This window comes from Panthera leo, chromosome C1 (genome assembly GCF_018350215.1).
Source record: "Panthera leo isolate Ple1 chromosome C1, P.leo_Ple1_pat1.1, whole genome shotgun sequence".
In the NCBI taxonomy this organism is placed as follows: domain Eukaryota; kingdom Metazoa; phylum Chordata; class Mammalia; order Carnivora; family Felidae; genus Panthera; species Panthera leo.
The window spans coordinates 17776273-17796292 of NC_056686.1; the positions used below are offsets into that span (position 1 = coordinate 17776273).

General features: G+C 58.0%; 2 protein-coding genes across 3 annotated transcripts in view; one reads left to right on the top strand and one right to left on the bottom strand.

Moving 5' to 3' along the window:
• The window catches only part of MYOM3 (myomesin 3), a 44189-nt gene extending 26166 nt beyond the window's left edge, over positions 1–18023 (bottom strand). The window contains exons 1-12 of one of the 2 annotated variants that reach the window (XM_042951842.1): positions 17651–18023; positions 16900–17059; positions 15997–16154; positions 11713–11808; positions 10026–10114; positions 7980–8024; positions 7371–7511; positions 6041–6202; positions 5240–5381; positions 4055–4254; positions 2732–2785; positions 2220–2347 (exon numbers count right to left, since the gene is read on the bottom strand). In XM_042951842.1, coding sequence (XP_042807776.1) covers positions 2220–2347; positions 2732–2785; positions 4055–4254; positions 5240–5381; positions 6041–6202; positions 7371–7511; positions 7980–8024; positions 10026–10114; positions 11713–11808; positions 15997–16154; positions 16900–17059; positions 17651–17793 — 1518 coding nt within the window. In that variant the 5' untranslated portion in view covers positions 17794–18023. Of the gene's footprint in view, positions 1–2219; positions 2348–2731; positions 2786–4054; positions 4255–5239; positions 5382–6040; positions 6203–7370; positions 7512–7979; positions 8025–10025; positions 10115–11327; positions 11357–11712; positions 11809–15996; positions 16155–16899; positions 17060–17650 lie in introns of those variants that run through there. The other variant, XM_042951843.1, reaches the window with a different exon arrangement.
• On the top strand, positions 4294–15196 carry LOC122227392. The gene is made up of 4 exons (XM_042951845.1): positions 4294–4530; positions 11507–11627; positions 12534–12651; positions 14800–15196. Exons 1-4 carry the CDS (start codon positions 4447–4449, stop codon positions 15146–15148), a joined length of 672 nt encoding a protein of 223 aa, XP_042807779.1. The 5' UTR covers positions 4294–4446; the 3' UTR covers positions 15149–15196.
• Positions 18024–20020: the final 1997 nt, after the last annotated feature.

Consider the following 20020-nt stretch of genomic DNA (forward strand, 5'->3'; position numbering starts at 1 on the left):
CTTATTGACCCCTGCTACAGCCTTGATCCAAGCCATCAACATCATCATCATCATCATCATCATCATCACCACCATCATCTCTCACCTGAGCTACGTCACTCTTTTCTCTAAATGACAATCAGAAGGATCCTTTCAGAACACAAGTCAGATCACATCCCCATCTGTCCATCTGACATCTCCCTCAGGGTGGAAGCTTCTTCATGGCCTGACCCCTGCTACCCATGTGGCCACATCCACTTCTCCCTTCCCCCTGAGCCTCCCTGATCTTCCGGATGGCAACAGGCCCAACTCTTGCCTCTGGGCCTTTGCACTTGCTGGTGTCTTTGCCTGGGATGTTCTTCCCTCCAGAAATCTCTGCTAGTCTCCTCATTTCTTTTAGGCTTTTATTCAAAACTCACCTTCTCAGAGAGGACTCCCCAGCTCCCCATCCAAAAAGTCAGCCAACCCTCCCCCAAATACTTCAACCCCTCTCCCTCCTTTTTGTCTTTCTCCCTAGCACCTACCACTAGTTAATGTGCTAAGTATTTTCCTGACTTATCTTCTTTACCGCCCATCCCGCACCCCCTACTCGAATCTCAGCTCCACGAGCCAGGGGTTTGTCTGTTTTATCCACTGCCAACCCCCCAGGGCCCAGAACAGCACTGGTACATGGGAGGTGCTCAATCTAGGTTTGTGGGACCAACAAGTGAGGCAATGAATACATTCTCACAATAACCCTGCAAGGTACGTGTTAATTTCCTCACCAAAGAGAAAACTCGGGTTCAGGGAGTTTCGGTCACTTGACTGAAAGTCACGCATCTAATGACTGGTGTGTCTGGTATTTAAGCTCAGGTGTGGGTGCCTCCAACCTGCTTCCTCTTCACAGCATAAGGGACCCGAAAGGCAGCCATAGATGCTGCATCTCTGGGCACATAGAGGGTGAAGGGCTGAGGGGGGCGGCAGGTGAGTAAGACGCCCAGAGGCCACTACCGCTGGGTATGGCAGTTAAAACCCGGAAGCACTGGGGGAGCTCACTGACCCTGCCCTCTCTGTGCTTTCCCCTCCCAAGGCCCACCTGCCTGTCAGTAGTCCAGAACCCAGCTAGGGGAAAAAAAAAATCACAATAAAAACCAGGCAATGTTGCTGAGCACCTACTGTGGGCCAGGTTCTATTCTAGTCCTCATGTACTTTAATTAATTTGATCCTCATATTGGCTCTCTAAGGTGCGTACGGTTATTAGCTCTCTTTTACGGAAGAAGAAACTGAGGCACAGAGAGACTAACTAACTTGCCCAAGGTCACACAGCTAGTAAGTAACAGAGACCAGATTTGAACCCAGGCAATCTGACCCCAACATTTTAACCATCACATGGCTAAAGCCTCACAAAGCAAGTCCTCAACGATGCATGGCTTTCCTATGTAGGAAAGACAGGATCACCCGTGCGCATGCAAAGAGAGGCCCATTTGAACAACCCGAACTTTCGCTAACCCTGTGCTGTCCCCCTACTACGTGCTGGGCCGTGTGCAGCAAGTAATGAGAAGGTAACTCTGGTCTCTTCCTTCGGGGGAGTCGGAGTCAAGAACGTGTCCCCGGGACGTGTCTACAGGCCCAGAGCTGCGGGCCCAGCTGTGTGCCGCGTCTTATTTCACCCTCTGTTCGATGCTGGAGGAAACTGAGGCTCAGGGAGCTCAGGAAACTGGCTCACACAGCAGAAGTCAGGATTTGAGTTGATCTTAACACCATGCTGTTTTCCACTCTGCCAGCTGCCTCCCCTCCACTGTGAAATCCACTCCCGATGAGCTGCCCGCATCCCCAGACACCTGCCCCCACTTTGTCTGGCTGAGAACTGCCTCCAGCGTTACCCGCCCCGTGTGGCCCTGGCCAGGAAGAGGGGCTTGACTGGATGTGTGACTCCATGCCAGCCAGACTTGGGGGCGGAGAGCTACCCTGGAAATGGTGGATTGTACTTCTGTTATTGTGGTTTGTGTCCCTTAATTCTGTGTATTTCCATGAACGGCCTCGGGAGCTGCCGCCAGTAACTGGCCTGGGAAGGCTGAGGTCACCTCAAAAGGTCTGCCCCGGTGTAGGGCCAATCTCAGCCCTTCCAGGCAGGGATTCCCTTCTAGGGAACACTGCCTGTGGTCTCTCGGTGCTTCCCCCAGCTCCCCCACACCTCCCCGGGTGACAGCACGCCTACTCTTCAGCCTAGCCTGGGGCTGGGGCCCTTGGAGTCTCCATACCTTCTCCAGAGAGTATGTCAGTGGGGCTTTGCCCCGAGGCCTTGGCTCATCCCAGCCCAGAACCACGTAGGCATCACGGATCTCACTGGCGTGAACATTGGTCGGAGGTAAGGGGATGGTCACAAAGTCTGGAATCAGAGTCATCAAGGGGCGGAGACAGGTGGGCTGTCAGAGACCCCTCGTTTCATAGAGGAGGAAACGGGCCCAGAGAGGGGTAGGAACTTGCTCCAGGTCACCCAGCAAGGCCAGGCACAGCCAGGGCGAGAAGCCAGGTCTCCCAATATCCTCCCCAGGGCTTTCCCCGACGTGCTACCTCCTCTACAAGGGGCACAGCAAGATGGGTCACCGTCACCTGAGAACATTGGCCTCCTCCGACTGGACCTCACCGCCCTCCCCTCCCCACACCCCACAGGTGGACAGCTTCTGCCTCTCTGCCAGTTTGTGTCCCAGCGTTTCCAGAACCAAAAGGAAGCTGGAATCGTGAGGCAAAGGGTTAGGAGGTTCACACGTACCTTCAAAATCATCTGTGCTGACCGTGATCTTGTTTCCCAGGTCAAAGGGGATCTCTAGGGTGGAGAATGGAGCACGTTGGGGAATGGAGCATGTTGGGGGAGAAGCAGGGGGTGCAGAGGTTGTGTGTGGTGGGGGGCTAGGGCAGGAGGGGTCAGGGCAGGACCTGCCAACTCTGGGAGCTGATTCCTCGCCCTGTTCCCAGTCCTGGCTTCTGAGCTCCTCCCTGTTTGACCTCAAGCAGGTGCTGTCTGACCCCCAGACTCTCAGGGGTCTAAAGCAGAACACTGCTGTTCTAGACCCTGAGAGGTGCTCTGTCTTCTTGGGGCAAATGGGGACAGAAGGGAAGTAATGTGTCTGGGGTCGGATGCCTAGGGCACGGCGGAGCTGGAGGCAAACCCAAGTCAGACTGACCCCTCAAGGCTGGAAGGGCAGTGGGGGGGGGCCACCACATGCCCCCAGGCTGACAGCTCCTGAAGCAGGGCTGTTTTCCTCCTTCAGATTAAGGGCATCTGAAGAAGGTGTTGTGGTCCTTCCTTAGTTTAGCATCTCCTGTGGGCAGATTCATGTTCCTTCCATCAGACTAGCTATACCTTCCCCTTTGGGCTAGGGCTTCCTGAGGACAGCACTGCGCTTCCTCCAACAGCCTAGGGGTTCCTGAGACTGTGTCTCCTCCATCAGACTAGCAGTTCCTGAGACTGTGTCTCCTCCATCAGACTAGTGGTTCCTGAGACTGTGTCTCCCCCATCAGACTAGGGGTTCCTGAGACTGTGTCTCCTCCATCAGACTAGCAGTTCCTGACACTGTGTCTCCTCCATCAGACTAGCGGTTCCTGAGACTGTGTCTCCTCCATCAGACTAGCGGTTCCTGGGACTGTGTCTCCCCCATCAGACTAGGGGTTCCTGAGACTGTGTCTCCTCCATCAGACTAGGGGTTCCTGAGACTGTGTCTCCCCCATCAGACTAGGGGTTCCTGAGACTGTGTCTCCTCCATCAGACTAGCGGTTCCTGACACTGTGTCTCCTCCATCAGACTAGCGGTTCCTGAGACTGTGTCTCCTCCATCAGACTAGCGGTTCCTGAGACTGTGTCTCCCCCATCAGACTAGGGGTTCCTGAGACTGTGTCTCCTCCATCAGACTAGCAGTTCCTGAGACTGTGTCTCCCCCATCAGACTAGCAGTTCCTGAGGGCTGTGTCATGTCTCCCCCTACCCACCTTGGAACAGGGCTTGGAATGGGGGCTGTGCCACCTGTGTCCTGCGTGAGGCAGTCCTCACTGTGCCCTGACTGATGCTCTAGAATGTCCCTTCAGGGCCTCTGTACCCACCTTTCTTTCTCCGGGCTTCGTCATGGTCGCCCATGACAACCAGTTCTGAAGCCTTGGAGGGGAGGCTGGGGCCCGCTCTGCTGACGGCTCTCACCCGGAACCGATAGCTCTGGCCTTCGATGAGGCCTTGGATAGGGCACCGGCAGGTCCCACTGGGGGCCTCGTGGCAGGGCACCCACTGCCCAGACTCGCCCTGGCACCTGTGGGAGAGAGGCCTCAGCTCCAGCCCCAGCCCATGACTCAACCTTCCCGGTGTGAGCCCCTCCGGAGGCCACTTCTCCACCCCAGACTGCCGGCCCAGCTCACTGCTGCCGGTTCCAGTCCCGCTGTCCGTTCAAAAACCTGGCTCGAACCTCGGGCCCCCAGGAGGACTCGCCACCACCCTCGACACCATGTTGACCAAAACAGCCAGTGCCTCTGTGCAGATTTCCCGTGTGCCTGGAGGTGCACTGCACCCTCACAGCCCTCGGTGTCAGGTGGGATTCCCTTCGCTCTACGGACGGGGGATCCACTCTGGGCTCAGACAGTGGGACAAGCCGTGAGTCATGTGGCTCGGGAGTGGCAGTTAGGATTTCACCCAAGGGCTGTCCCCGTTGGCGTGTGTTCCAGATCGACTCTCAGGGTGCGGGCTCTCTGTGCCCTCTGGGTGCCCTGTCCTCCGGCGGTTCCCCAGCACACGCTGAGGCCGGACGGGGCGCTGGGCGCTTGGGGTCTAAATCCTGACTCTACCGCTGACGAGCAGATGCCTTGGGCAATCACCCTGTGTCACACAGTCTGTGCGGGACCGGGTGCTACCTCAAGCTGGGGCCTCACAGCTGGCAGCATTCGAAGAAGGTGGGATGTCGGGCCCCTCCCCTTCCTACTGTGCCCCCTCCCTCCGGGTCAGCGCTGTCCTGTCCCTGCCTGGCACTCAGGGAGGAGAGTAGCCACCACTTCCCCTCGTGCTCCATTTCAAGCACTTACCGTTTCCCCTCCCAGGGTCCAGAGGGCTGGCTCTGCTGGTGGAATCCCAGATTTGGAGGCATGGACACCCCTCCCTAGCCCCTAAATTATGCAACCTGGTCTACCTCCTGCCCTGCTCCGAGGCCAAGCATGGGGCTCCCTCTTTCCTGTGGCCCCCACTCCTGTTGTCACAACCAGGCAGAGGTGTCCCTGGGGGCTCTGCCACTCAGGAGGCTGACTCACCGCTCAATGGAGTAGCCGGTGATGGGGCTGCCCCGGGTGTCGCTGGGCGGGGTCCAGGTCAGGATGAGGCAGTCTCTGTTCACATTCAGGCAGCGGACGTTCAGAGGGGAGCCTGGGGCCCCCGGCTTCTCGGCTGCCGCATCTGAAACCCAGAGCGGAGGGTTGGGGGGGGCGAGGGGAGGACGGGGAAGGTTCTTCTAGTCCGCGTCTACTTGGCAACTGACCCCCCCCCCCCCGCCCTGTCCAACAACCTCTCCCGCTTGAACCCTCCAGGGCTCGGTTTTGGTTTTGAGGACCAGGACCTGCATAATGATGGTCTCCTCCTTTTTAGCAACAGCATCTGGGGGGCTGTGGGAGTGCCAATTCCTAGGGGCCCATTCTACTCCAGGCCCCTGAAGGATCAGTGTAATTAATCCCTGAGCCCCGGGGCATCCCCCCATTTTGTGGACGGGGACACTGAGCCTCAGAGAGATAAAGTGGTTTGCCCAAGGCTACCCAGCTAGTGAAGCGGCAAAGCCAGGATCTGAAACCAGATCGAAGACCAAGAGGCAGAACTCACCAGGTGCTAGAGTCATTCTAGCCCATGCTCAGCCCTCCCTCCACAGCTCCCACTGAGTCTGAGACTCAGCTGTGTCCTAGGGTCACAGGATGTAACAGGGATTCTTAGAGACTCTCACTCAACACCGCTACTTATAACAGGGAAACTGAGACCCCAAGAGGGTGGAAAACTCACCTAAGGTCCCACAGCCAATTTGGTCTCTGGGCTCCAGCTACGCTTCCTACCCGCCGAGCCCCTCTCACCTCTCACAAACACATAGGCGCTCTGATCCTGGGGCCCGAAGGGCGAAGGCACCTGGACAGTATAGAGCCCCTCATCCTCCTTGTAGGCACAGGACACCTTCAGGAATGCCTGGCGGTCTGCGTAGAGGATCTGTCGGCGACCCGAGGGTCTCAGTAGTCTCCCTGAGGAGGGGAGGGGTCCAGTGTGAGCTCTGGCCTCATCTGGGAACCGTTAGGTGGTCTGGGGGTTTAGGCAGAGGCATGGCTGATGTGGCTGGAGTGGCTGTAGCCTGTGGCTTGGCTGGGGACTTGGGGAGGGGGTGGTGGCCTCCAGGGCTCTGCCAAGCTAGCCCTGAACTCTCCTCTGTCTTGGGAGCAGGGCAGGGTCCAGGGAAGGGGACAGTGGGAATGGGAGTTTAGGGAAGCGGTCGGCAGCTCAGTGAGGCGTTGGAGGTGCTGTGAGGAAACAGGAACAGGAGAGACGGGGCCCTTTGTGAGGCCGGTGTCTCTGCGGGGCAGCTGGGGGCTCACTGTGTGTGTTGGGGGCTCAGTGGGTGGGAGCTGGAGGCTCACTGAGGGAGCCGGGGTGTCCGTGAGGAGGGCAGAGGACTCGCTGAGGGGGGTAGGGTCAGTGAAGGGAACGGGGACTCAGTTGTGTGACCGTAATGAGAGGGCTGGGGCTTCAGCGAAGGCACTCTGGGGCTCAGGGAGGGCGTCCGGCCCCGAGGCCACACTGTAGGGCCATCCTGTTCTCCATGCCTCCCTCCTGTCAGGACCTCTGTTCTAGAAGATGTACAGGTTTGGGAAGACATCTCAGCCTTATTGCAACTGTTTCTCAGGGCTTCCTGTGGCTTCCCCACCCTTCTGACCCCCTGCCACCAGCAGGTGCAGTCTCCCTAGGGGGGCTGGCTGGGGGCTGTTCTCCTTGACCTGTGGCTGCAGGCCTGGTCACAGGTGGGGAAGGAGGTCCTGCCATCCTTCTCCTCCCTGGCTGTCAACGGGAGTGGCTATGACTGTGTTTCAGCTTCCTCCCTCCTCCTACATGAAGAGTCCCTTGAATTCAGGCACATCTGCCCATTCTTGCCCTGGCACCCAGCACGGGGCCTGGCACCCACAGGGACTTGCTGACCCTCTCTCTGTAGGGTGACCGGATCTGAATCCACCTGCCCTCTGCTCCTGCTTTCTTCTCCCTCTTCAGCACTCATTACTCAGCGTGTACTTGGGCAGGGGCATAGCTCACTTCCTCTCTCCCCTGACCCAGGGACCAGTGTTGGGGTGGAGCCATGGCTCTAGCCCCTCTCTGGCTTCCACCGCTGCCTCTGAAGGCTGGAGACCAGGACGGCGTCCTCACCATCTCGGTACCACTGGATGTTCTGCTCAGCATCTAACACATCATCCGAAAATAAGCAGGACAGGGAGAAGGGTTCCTTCTCTCGGGCAAAGACCGGCTTCAGCACCGATGTGAATTCCACGCTGGGGCCAAACATCAGTCCTGGGGTGGGAACAGAAGTGAGGTCAGCAGCCTTCTGAGGCCACCCGCCTAGCCCGGGACATCCCACTCCTCTGGGGCAGGATTCATAGTCTCCGAGGTGGTCTTAAGGAGGAAAGAGAGGCCCGGTCCTGGAGGGTGGTGGGGGTGGGGCAGAGATTTCTCTAGGTGGGATCAGATGAAGCAAAATAGTAACTAGCCAGAGTCATGTCCATTTGTCTGTTTGGCTTTGCCTTTCTCACTCAGCTTTGGCCCCTGGACAGCTCAGCAGCTGGGGGCAGCACCTGGGGACAACGCACCCCCCCCCCCCCACCCACCAAGTCAGTGTGCAAGTATGAACAGCTCATATGCAATGACATGCCTTTGTGGGCAATGAGTGGCTAATTGTCTAAAGGGGGCTTTGGAAGGTCTGACGAGGAGCCCAGACCCCTCCCCCCTCCCCGAAGGCCGTCCCGCCCTGAGCCTCCTTACTTTTAAAGATCTCCGAATCGAAGCCAGCATCCTTCCCCACGTAGGCTGAAAGTCCAAGGCAAATGGAGTTTGAGAAGGTTCAGACCTCACATTCCTACTAGATTAGAGGTGTGGGTTTGGGTGTGGGTTTGAGTCCTCCTGGTGGGTCCATCTTTGGCTGCTGGAAGTTCCTTCACCCCTATGGGCCTCTATTCCTTTCTTGGTAAAAGGCAGACAGTGGTTCCTAGCTGGTGGTCGTGGGGTTCTGAATAAGTGAGTTCACATGAACCAAGCCCTCAGCCAGAGCCTGACACATAGCTGGTGCCCAATAAATGGTGGCTTTTTCATCCTCTGCCCAAACCCACTGCCAGGATCACACAGTATTCATCGAAGCCAAGTCTGGTCGGACCGGGATTTCTGGTGCAGTTGGGGACAGTCCGCAGGGGAAGGACAGTGCTCAGAGAGCCATGTGGGGGCTCAAGGGTGAAGTCCAAGGTGATGTGACACAGACCACCAGAGGAGAGTAACAGCTCTTGTTCACGTGGGGTGTCTCACGTGCCACATATCAACTCATTACATCCTCACGACACCCCGTCTGTTGATGCCGTTATCATCCCCTCATACAGATGAGGAAACTGAGGTGTAATCACCCCGCAAGTACCCCGGAAGCCTGACGCCATGAGGCGACTGGTCCCTGGTAAGGCCCTTCCTGAGTGAGTCCCGGAGAGGGTCAGGAGGCTGCCCAAAGTCACACAAAGTCAGCGACAGACTCAGGATTAGAACCCAGAGCTCCTACCCCCCAACCCAGGGTCTTCTATCAGTTGCTATGGAGACGACAGCCGGGAAGGGGGTGGGAATGACAGTGAACGGGTGCTCCTAGCAGGTGTCTGGCTGGAGTCTGGGGGCCAAGAAGCTGAGTGGATCCTAGGGTTGCTGGCCTTGAGGGAGGGAGGGTTGGGGGTCTGGAAGAAGTGATGGGAAGGATGGGTGGACAGAGGGAGGCAGGGCCCTGATGCCTGACCTTGGCTTGACTCTAGGCACAGCCTATAAGGACAGCTCAGATTCCGCAGCCAGCCAGACTGGCAGAGGGGACAATTGCCACCCAAGATCTATTTGGGGAACAGGGCAGAGGGGTGGAGAGGGCTGTGAAGGACAGTTTAACAAGGTCTGGTGAGAGGCAGGGAGGGGGACTGGAGTCCAGCCCGTCTACTGACCAGGGAGTGTGTGTGTGTGTGCATGTGTGTGTGTGTGTGTGTGTGTGTGTGTGTGTGTGTGTGCATGCACATGCTCACACATGCAGCCTCTCTCTCAGGGCCCTGAAGGCAAGGCAGCATTCTCCTGGGCCCAGAGCTGTGGCTTCCTGGGTACATGCTGCCCTGGTCATGGGGTGGGGGGACACAGAGTTATCCCTTCCCAAAGCCTCCTACACGTCAAGCTTTACCTATACCATGGCATTTAATCAGCCTAAGCACCTGAGCCAGGTAGAAGGCATCCCCCTTACAGGCCCGGCAGCTCAGAGAAGTGGAGTGAGGTGGCCCAGGCTCACTCAGCCAGTCAGTGGCAGAGCCAGCATATGGACGCGGGTCTGGCTGACTCCTGAGTGTCTCCCCTGCTTTACGCTGTCATTTCAGACGCCCCCGGGGGAACCTCCAGGATTGGGAATCACACCAATTGGGAACTGCACAACTGGGAAATATGCACCAGCACCCAGACGGGGCAGTGAGGTCAAGAGGCGAGTTGGTAGGGCTCAGCCTTTCCCCCTGAGGACCCCTCAGGAGGGCTGGCAGGGCCAGGCCACTCTTCCAGGGGCCCTGAGTTAGATCCGGACCTGAGTCCCACCTAACAAGATGAGCACGCTCTTTGGAGACTGCACAGTCTGAGGGAGGCGACTCTCACTTGCTCCGAAGGCCCCAGGGAAGCGAGTCTCTGTGGCTGCCCAGGTCACCTGATCCCAGGTGGCCCCCGTGTCAAGGGCCCTTCCTCAATCTGACCACAGATACATGTCCTCGTCTGCTCATCCCGGGTTTGCTGTGCGCCAGCCTGGCTGGCTGGAATGGGAATACTTACTTCGGACGAGGACCTTGGCGAAGGAGGAGGCCTGGCCGTATGCATTCTTCACCTTCACTGTGTAGGTGGCTGCGTCCTCAATGGTGCATCTGAAAAGGAGAGAAGACACCCCCCCCCCGCCCCAAGATTGCTGGGCTCCATCGGAAACTCAAGTCCCCATGTATGGGTAGGAAAGGCGGGGATTAACACGAAGCCCTCGCAGGGGAGACTTTAGGCTTTAGTTCAGGCCCCACCTCTGAAAAGCTATGTGCCTTTGGGCTAGCCACTGCCCTCTGGCATGTCTCAATGTCCTTCTCTGAAAAACTAGGGACATAACACCAGCCTAGTCCACCTCAGGTGAAAATATGATTGTTATTACTGACTGTGTAAGATCAGAGAGGTTAAGTGACTTGCCCAGAGTCACACAGCACCCAGAATTCAACCCAGCTTCAAGGTGACAAGCTCTCTTACAAGGCATAGTCTCCTGCCCTGTCAACACCTCCAAATCAGAATCCTGGAGCAGCAGCAGGGCACGAACTTGCCCAGGGCATACTGCCAGTCGGTGCCAGAACTGGGCCAGATGCCCAGGTGTTCTCAATCTCAGGCCTGGGTCTCATCACCAGTCAGGCCAACCCTGTCTGGTTCCCAGCAGAGCTTGGGCTGGCTCCATTCCAGAGCCACGTGGTGACAGAGCCATCGGTAGAACGTGGCACATCTGGTCCCATAAGCAAGCTGAGGGCTCCTGGGTGTCCCCGCTCTTACCCTGGCTGCACGGGGCAGGAATCCCTCTTGCTTCTGGAACCAGTCCCACCTGCCCCTCCAGGCAACCCCAGCCCTGCATGCCTTCCCTGACTGTACAGCCCCCGGGGCACGTCTCTTTGTGGCACTGAGTGGTCAGACATTTACGTCCACGCATCCCCACTTTGCTTCTGCAGGGTAGGATCAATGTCCTGTCCACAGTCGTGTCTCTGAAGTCCAAGTTGGCTGAGATGGAGGGACTGGTGTACTGGAAAGAACCCAGGTGGAGAGAACGGCCTCCAACCCGGGCCCTGCCCTGCACGAACCGTGCAAGACCCCTGACCCTTGGAGCCTGGGTTTCCTGTCCCGTAACATGGACATAACAATGCCTCCCTGCAAGATCAGCGGTGGGCATTATCAATCGTATGCGCACAAACCTAGCGCAGGGCTCAGCACCGGAGGCCACCACGGGGCAGCTCGTGTGAGCACTGCAGTGCCTGCTCTGGGGAGGACTCTGCTCAAATCCCCCGACGGCCTCCCTCCATGCACGCTGCGTCTCCCTTTAAAACCATGCTTACGGCTCACCATCTCCTGATCGGCCCATCTAACTGCTTCCTCTTGCACTCGTGCGTGCGCGTGCACGTGCGTGCGTGCGGGGACGTGTGATTTCCCTCCTCCAGCGAGGAGCGCCCCCAGCATTCCTAGCTCATCACTCAGTCCTTCCGGCTGGCCCCTGACTCCACGTTACTTCTCGTGTATTCCAGGCATCGGAATCACGCGGGACTGTCTGCCAAATACCAATCCCCAGGCCCCACTCCTGGGAGGCAAGAGGAGGGTCCCTCCCGCGAATCAGTGTTTTCATAAGCACCCCAGGTTCTTCCAAAGGTGAGGCCGACTCAGAAATCCTGCTCTGGCTTCGGTGCTGGTGGGGTCTGGGGGTCATGGGTCTCTCTAGAGCTCACAGTCTCACCTCCTGATCTCCAGCGTCAGCAGCCCATAGTTGTTGGTGATTCGGTACTTTCCCGCGGGGAAGAGGCGGGGATCGATTCGCATGTCGTTTTTGTACCTGTGGAGACACGGTGGTCTGTGGCAGGCTGGGTGGCTCTGAGCGGGAAGGATCTGGAGCCTCTCAGACCTGGATTCTAACCTCAGCTTTGTGCTCTTTACTTGCTTATGTGACCCGAGGCAGCACTTTCACTGCACGGAACCTCAGTTGTCCTCATCTGTGAAATGGGAGTAATGAGAGCACTGACCCTCAAACGGGAGAAGATTTGTAAAGCTTTTCTCCTGGGCCCTGGGTACTGTAGATGCTCCTGGGAAGCAGAGAAGAGGGAACCTGTAATTAGGGGTAGCTGCCCCTTCCCCTACCAGAGGTACCCCCGGGGACCTGGGCCCAGCTTTTTCCTCCTTTCTGAGGGTGTTGCCAAGGAAAGTGCCCCCATTTCTGCCTCCCCCATCAACCTCTTAGGATAGCAGTTCTGTACTTGGCGGTCATTATAATCACCGGAGAGAGCTTTGAAAATCTCCATGCCCAGTTTCTGAACACAAGGCTTTGGGAATTCGTATCAGGAGCTGCTCATTGGTCTCCAATAGCCGTCCCCCCTTATTCTAAAGGAACAGGATTCATCACTGGGCCACCCAGTGTGTGACATATTTCCTACCCTCTCCTTCTCCTAGGTGTGGCCATGTGACTAAGTCCTGTCAACAGGAAGGAAGTACAAGTGTCACATGGCTGCTACCGATGACCCTTTGTCCCCTTTTCTGTCATTTTCCCCTCCGTCCTACGCCAAGAACGTGGCCCAGGTGGCCGGCATCTCGCACCGGGAAAGACTGGGGCTGCCGGAGTCCCTGAGGGATCTGTGAGCAAAGTCGCCATGGCCGCCCCACCCTGTCTACATCAGGCTTGCAGGTGAAAGAAAAATAAACTTCTTATCTTATTTCAGCCGTTAAAAAAAAATCTCCATGCCCAGGCTGCATCTCAGATCACTCAGATCAGAATTTCTGGGGTGGGGCCCAGGCCAGAAGTATTTTTTCAACTCCCCACGTGACTGCCAAGGGTGGCCCAGCGGATTGCCCCAGCCCACTGCACCCTGGCCACGGCCCTCTGTTTTCTGTGGACTCTGGTGTCTTGTTCTCCCTGCTGTGGGCGCTGGACTGTGAGGTGGCCTCACCTCTGTCCACAGCCCGTTGCAGGGGTTTGGAGGCCTAAGGGGTCAGGGCTGGCATGTGAAAGTCTGTGAAGGCTGGGAGGCCTGAGTTCTTGACACGGCTGTGTGACCTTGGGCAAGTCAGTCTCCCTCTCTGGGTTCTCTGGGTCAAGAGGCTGCTGCATGGACAGTCAGCCCCCGTGGTGGTTGAGCTTGAAGAGCAGGCTGAAGCCGAGAGAGGGCGCCCCAGCCACAGTCCGATGCCTTCCTGGGACCTGGCTACCCCCCCCCCCCCCCCCCCCCCCGCACCCTGTTTGTGCCCATGGCAACCAAACAGTGCCACACCCACACCCCATCACACAGCCCCTGGGCTGCACCCTCTTCTGAAAGGAGCCCAACTAAGTTTCCTTTGGGGAGAGCAGTGCCTAATCTCGGTACCCAATCTTTTTCCACCTCTCCTAAGCCTGGGGGCCAAAGTCAGGTTCGCCCACCCCCACCTATCAGGAACTTTCCAGACACCTCGGCCCGGCCAGCTTCCATCTTTCCCAGAAAAAAAAAAAAAAGCAGCAGCTGCAGCTCTGGGCAAGGCCTGGACAGCCAGAGACCTCAGCGCTCATCTTGCCCTCTCTGGGCTCTGGGCTCCTGCCTGAACGACAGGCCCTCGAAGGCATGGGCTGTGCAGATCTCACTGTAAATGGCAGCCAGTCATAAAACAGCATTAAGTGAGACAACAGAGGCCAGGCGCCCAGCCCGGAGCCTGGCTCAGAGAGGCCCTCATAAAAGAGCGAGATTTTTATTCTTTCTCTAAATGTTCTTTCTTCGCATATTTTGGTATTGGATTTTACTTTTTAAGGCTGCTTGCTTGGCCTGGGAGACGGAGTCTGGTATCAGATAGAATCATGGCCAGGGCCCATGTCTGCAGAGTTAACATGGCTAGACTGGGCTTTGCCTAACTTGTCCTGCTGGTACCCCTGCATTCAGGAAGTGCTCAATGATTGCTGAATGAATGTACTTGCCTGACCAACCCAGTGTGCCAGGATCTTCCTCTTGAGCTGGGGGCTGGGTGTCTGCCGGGGCCTGGACAGAGCCCCGGAGGCCAGTCCCAGGACAGTGAGTGGCCCTGCCCAAAGTGATCGATGATGAAAAACCAGACCCCCCAAACCAGGAGCACCAGGGGCCACACGAGTCCCTCCTGCTGGAGGTGGGCCATGGCCTTGCTTCCAGCACTTACCACACTCAGCGACCTGTTGTGGCAACATTGCTGGCAGGGGTGGAAATGAGTCCCTTTCTTGAGAAGCTCCCACGGAATGCCTTAGATATGGGCCTAAGTGCCAGGGCAGGGCAGGGCTTGGCTGCCAGGCAGGACAGCTGAGGTACTGACCCCCCCCCCCCCCCCTTAGCCCAGGCCAGCTGGCGGGAGCCGTCCTCCTACCTGACCAGCCACTTACAGGCAGGGACTGCCTCGGTCCCCACGGAAAGCCAGCACTCAACGTGGTGAATTCTAGCCCCTGGCACACTTTTTTGAATGAATGTCATCTGGCCACCACCAGCCCCGATGCCAACCCCCTTAACGCCTTTCTTGATTGGTCCTGGCCCAAGGGCTTTCCATTTCTCTGACTTCCGAGGAATGATTTGTGCTTCAAGGGAAAATAACAATTGCAAGGATGACTTTCCTACTCTCTAAGCCGACTGGGAGGAGGCTGGGAGGAGATCTGAGTTTGAATTCTGACTTAAACTGGCTGTGTGACCTGAGGAGTAGACAAGTCACATTACCTCTCTGAGCCATGGGTGGCCACAGGGCTCAAACGAGAAGAAAGTGCTGGGTCAGTAAAAATGGGTTCAAGTATAAGATGTTGCTGTTTCCTTTGTGATCCCTGTCATTTGTGTGCTTATCCCCTCTCTCCTACTAGACCACGGTGTATTCACCCTCAAGATCTGGCTTATGTGTTGCCTCCTCTGAGAAGACTTCCCGGATCCTCAGGAGGAGGGGGGATGGGGGAGGCAGCCACTTCATCACCTTTATCTTTACTCTTATTTCAAATTACACCCATGAATGCACTTCTCTCTGAGTTGACATTTCTCTTCTGGGCTGAAAGTTCTTTGAGGGAAGACTGTGTGTGGTTCGGGCCTGGGGCAGATTATGCTCCTGGTAACTATTTGTTGAAATCCTTTCCTTCTCCCCCAGAATGTCTGACTCCCTGCCGAAAGACCCAGAGGGAGCTCAGTAAACAGTGGCTCAGCTGCACGAACGATCCCTGATCCCTCCGGTTAGGACTGAGGGCCCCCCAGCTGCCACGCCCACCTCCGCCTCCGCCACGCCCACCTCCACCTCCGCCACGCCCACCTCCACCTCCACCACGCCCAGTCCGAGGACACCTCCCACCTCCCCGCCCCTCCCTCTGCCAGCAAGGCCTAGATTGTAGCTCTGCTATGGTTACAGTCCCAGGAAGGGCATCTTCTGCTTTCCCAGCACCTTTCAAGTTCTGAGGGCTTCCACGTAGCTGTGGCATTAGATCCTCACCACATGCAGGCTGGGCAGGAGGCCTTCAACCCATTTTACAGAACAGGAAACTGAAGCAGGACCAGAGAGGTTGTGGTGTGACCGAGACCACCCACTGAGTTAGTAGAGAGAGCTGGGTCTGGACACAGGGCTCTCACTCCAGGTCTGAGCTCCTGGGGTGGGGGGGGGGGGGCTGCCCTCCCCGCCTCCCCTCCTGCTCCTCTGCCCCCTGCCCTGCCTCCTGCCGTCATCCTCCTACCCCCGAGACGCCCAGCTCAGAGCAGCTGCCTTCTCATGCCACCAGAATCATATTTTTACAAGTGCTGGCTCCCTGGTGGCCCAGTCTTCCTGCCCCAGGCTGGCTGGGAGGAGGCTAAGAATAACTCGGCCTGAGCCTCCCAGCAGCTGCTGCTCTCTGGGGGGTGGGCAGAGCTCAGGGTCTGTGGGGCTGGGTTCTTCTCAGGCAGCAAGAACTTCTGGGGGAGGAAGTTCACTCCTGGGAGAGAGGTGCTGGTCTGTAAAGAACTCACGCTTGCTCGTTTAGCCCTGGAGGCTGGGAGCACGGGGGCAGGGTAAGGACCCCTTCTCTCCTGCCCCGGTGGCTTACCAGGTGACCTGGGGTGGAGGCGAGGCCTGGACAGTGCAGGTCAGCAGAACTGTGGTGTGCTCCCAGACGGCATGGGAGCGCAGAGGGATCCAGAACCAGGGCCCCCGGCCGGAACACAGCTCTCTCAGCTCCTTGGCCTCCCGGACCTTCTCCTCCGTCTGGAGGCGGGAAGGGATCTGTGACTCCCATGAGCCAGGGGATCACATCTCCCCCATCTTTGCTGTCACCTTTCCCCCTGACACTCAGGCTCTGGAGTCACACCCACATGGACTGGAGCCCCCCAGGCACAGGCAGCTGAGAGGCAAGGTGGCACAGAGGGCAGGGGCCTTGGAACAGCTGGCCTGGGGTCAAGGCCAGATTCTGCCACTTCCTACCTGTGAGACCATAGGCAAGTCCTCAGTTTACTCATCTGTAAAATGGGGATGATAACAATATCCCCCCACCTTTCTGTGGGGTTTAGTGAGGATGAAATGAGCTAATATGTGAAAAAACATGGGCACGGAGAAAGCCCATGTATGTATTAGCTGTGGCTCTCTTGCCCTGGGGAGGGGGCACGGAGAGTGGCTTCAGCTCCCCGATGTTTGTCAGGAATAGTGTGTCCTGAGGCTCTTCTGTGTTCTCGGCACTGGCAAGGTCACTGGACAAGCTTAGTCTTGTTCAATGGCCACCCCCACCCCGAGAGTTGATACACCACATACATCTGTTTCACGGATGAGAAAACCGAGGCTCAGCAAGGGGAAGTTGCTTGCCTAGGGTCACACAGCTGGAGGGCTGGGACGCCGGGATTCAAACTGGGTCCAAGACCAGGGCCTGGACTCTTTCCTGAATGTTCAGCTGCCTCTGGAGAAGGGGGTAGATGAGGTGGGCGGCCTGTGATGGGGTGCAGGTCCCAGGACTCCTCACCCGTCGTCTCAGTGCCTTTCGGTCGCGTCTCTGGCGCAGCAGCCACTGGGTCCGAAGGAAGGCGATCTCCGTCCTCTCCCAGTCATTGCCGAAGCCCACCCGCTTCTGCCCTCGCTCCTCCAGCTCCACTGCAGAGGTCTGGCGCCTCAGCTGGGCCTCCCTGTGTGGCAGAGGCCATCAGGGGCCGAGGGCCCGGGGTTCGAGGGGGCACCCCAGCCAGGGCCACCCGTCCTCCCCCACACCCGGCATCACCAGCTGCTCTTTAAGCGTCTTGAGGACGAGAGCGGCTTTTAATCCTCTCTTGCCCCCCAAATACCCGAAATGGGCCCTGCTTACAGTAGGTGCATAATAAGTACTACGGATACCGTTTACAAGGCTCTTTCACAAATTTTTGTTCCTTTTGTCTTCACGACGACCAAGTGGGCAGGAATAGTCCCCCTATTTTACAGAGCAGGGACCTGAGACTTGGTGACTTGGCCAGTACCAGGACCCAGGCCTTCTGGCCCAGGACAGCCTCCCGCTGCTCTCAGGTGAAGCCTCGTGGTGAAGTGGGGACCCCCACCCTCTCCACTGGGGATGGTCCCTCACTACTGCCTGTGGACCCATCCGGAGTGTGGTCTGAGCTCTTGCGCTAGACGTGGAACTTTGGGCAGATTCCTTAAGTCCAGTGTGGCAGTGTAGTGGAGGCAGGGGACTGGCCAGGATGGCCCATTCTCAGCCCAGTGTTCGCCGCAAAGGTCACCTGACTTACCAAGATGTCTCTGAGGAGGCTGTCAGAGCCAGGGCTGCTGCGAGGGCGTAGTCTGCGGCGGTGAACTGAAACTCTTCCTCACTGTCGTGGGAAAAGGGAGTTAATGGCGCCTGCAGGATTGCCTGGGGATCTGGCTGGGGCATCCCTGAGATTAGAGCTGCATCTACCTACCCCTGTCTCAGTACACTAGCAGGCATGGCTGTGCCTCCTCACTGGCTGATCTCTACAAAGCAGGGCTGTACCTCCCCCCTCAGACTGGCATCTCCATAAAGTAGGGCTGTACCTCCCTCCTCAGACTGGCATCTCCATAAAGCAGGGCTGTGCCTCCCCCCTCAGACTGGGATCTCCAAAAGGCAGGGCTGTACCTCCCCCCTCAGACTGGCATCTCCATGAAGTAGGGCTGTACCTCCCCCCTCAGACTGGCATCTCCATAAAGCAGGCTGTGCCTCCCCCTTCAGACTGGGATCTCCAAAAGGCAGGGCTGTGCCTCCCTCCTCAGACTGGGACCTCCAAAAGGCAGGGCTGTACCTCCCCCCTCAGACTGGCATCTCCATAAAGCAGGGCTGTGCCTCTCCCCTCAGACTGGGATCTCCACAAAGCAGGGGCTGTACCTCCCCCCTCAGACTGGGATCTGCATAAAGCAGGGCCTGTACCTCCCCCCTCAGACTGGGATCTCCATAAAGCAGGGCTGTACCTCCCTCCTCAGACTGGCATCTCCATAAAGCACGGCTGTGCCTCCCCCCTCAGACTGGGATCTCCAAAAGGCAGGGCTGTACCTCCCCCCTCAGACTGGCATCTCCATGAAGTAGGGCTGTACCTCCCCCCTCAGACTGGCATCTCCATGAAGTAGGGCTGTACCTCCCCCCTCAGACTGGCATCTCCATAAAGCAGGCTGTGCCTCCCCCCTCAGACTGGGATCTCCAAAAGGCAGGGCTGTGCCTCCCTCCTCAGACTGGGATCTCCAAAAGGCAGGGCTGTACCTCCCCCCTCAGACTGGCATCTCCATGAAGTAGGGCTGTACCTCCCCCCTCAGACTGGCATCTCCATGAAGTAGGGCTGTACCTCCCCCCTCAGACTGGCATCTCCATAAAGCAGGGCTGTGCCTCCCCCCTCAGACTGGGATCTCCAAAAGGCAGGGCTGTGCCTCCCTCCTCAGACTGGGACCTCCAAAAGGCAGGGCTGTACCTCCCCCCTCAGACTGGCATCTCCATAAAGCAGGGCTGTGCTTCTCCCCTCAGACTGGCATCTCCACAAAGCAGGGGCTGTACCTCCCCCCTCAGACTGGGATCTGCATAAAGCAGGGCTGTGCCTCTCCCCTCAGACTGGGATCTCCACAAAGCAGGGGCTGTACCTCCCCCCTCAGACTGGGATCTGCATAAAGCAGGGCCTGTACCTCCCCCCTCAGACTGGGATCTCCATAAAGCAGGGCTGTACCTCCCTCCTCAGACTGGCATCTCCATAAAGCAGGGCTGTGGCTCCCCCCTCAGACTGGGATCTCCAAAAGGCAGGGCTGTACCTCCCCCCTCAGACTGGCATCTCCATAAAACAGGGCTGTGCTCCCCCCCCCCCAGACTGGGGACCCCTAGCGGGTAGGGCAATGGCTGGGGTGGGGTCCCTGATGATCCCACCTGGTGCGGAAGGTTCTCCTCCGCACTGAGGAACCCATGTGCAGGCGGTGCTGCCGTTCCTCCTTGTGCGCCTCCTCCTGGCGGTGCTCCAGCCGGTGGACGACCTCCACGGCCTGGGGGGGCCGGGGCTCCCCCACATTTCCGGGGCTGTGGGGCAGAGTCATGGCTGCGAGAGCAACAACCTGCGGAGCCAAGGCGCGCGGTCACACCACCAGGCATCCGCCCGCCCCTTCCCCATGTGGTCGTCCCAGCATCCCTGGGGGGGGGGGGGGTGGTTTGTGGGGTGGGCGTTCATGCTCCAGTGGGCAGAGCGGGGCATGGAGGCCGGGGCGGGGCAGGGACCTGGCTAACGGGACAGCGGCAGGCTTCACACCCTGAGCCTGCCTAACGTCCCGCGTGCAGCTGAGCGAGTGCAGCCCCGGGTCGCCAGCAGCCCCTGGCTTCTAGCTGCAGCCCAGCCTTAGTCTCTCCCGTGACCTGCGCCGAGCCCTCCCTTCTCTGGGCCTCAGCTTCTCAGGTGATGAGCGATCGGACACCGTGATGTCCGAGGGCTGCGCTATGACTCAAGATGGGCAGATGTCCTCACTCTTCCTGCCTGTGCCCGCTCAGCCCCACTTTGCCTGCACTGGTGGCCCGGCCTCTCTTGGAGAAACCTCTTCTTCCTCCTGGCCTTCCTAGCCCCACTCAGGCTTCACAGCCTAAGCGGAGAATGCTTCCATTGGTACATTGGTCGCGTGCGGAA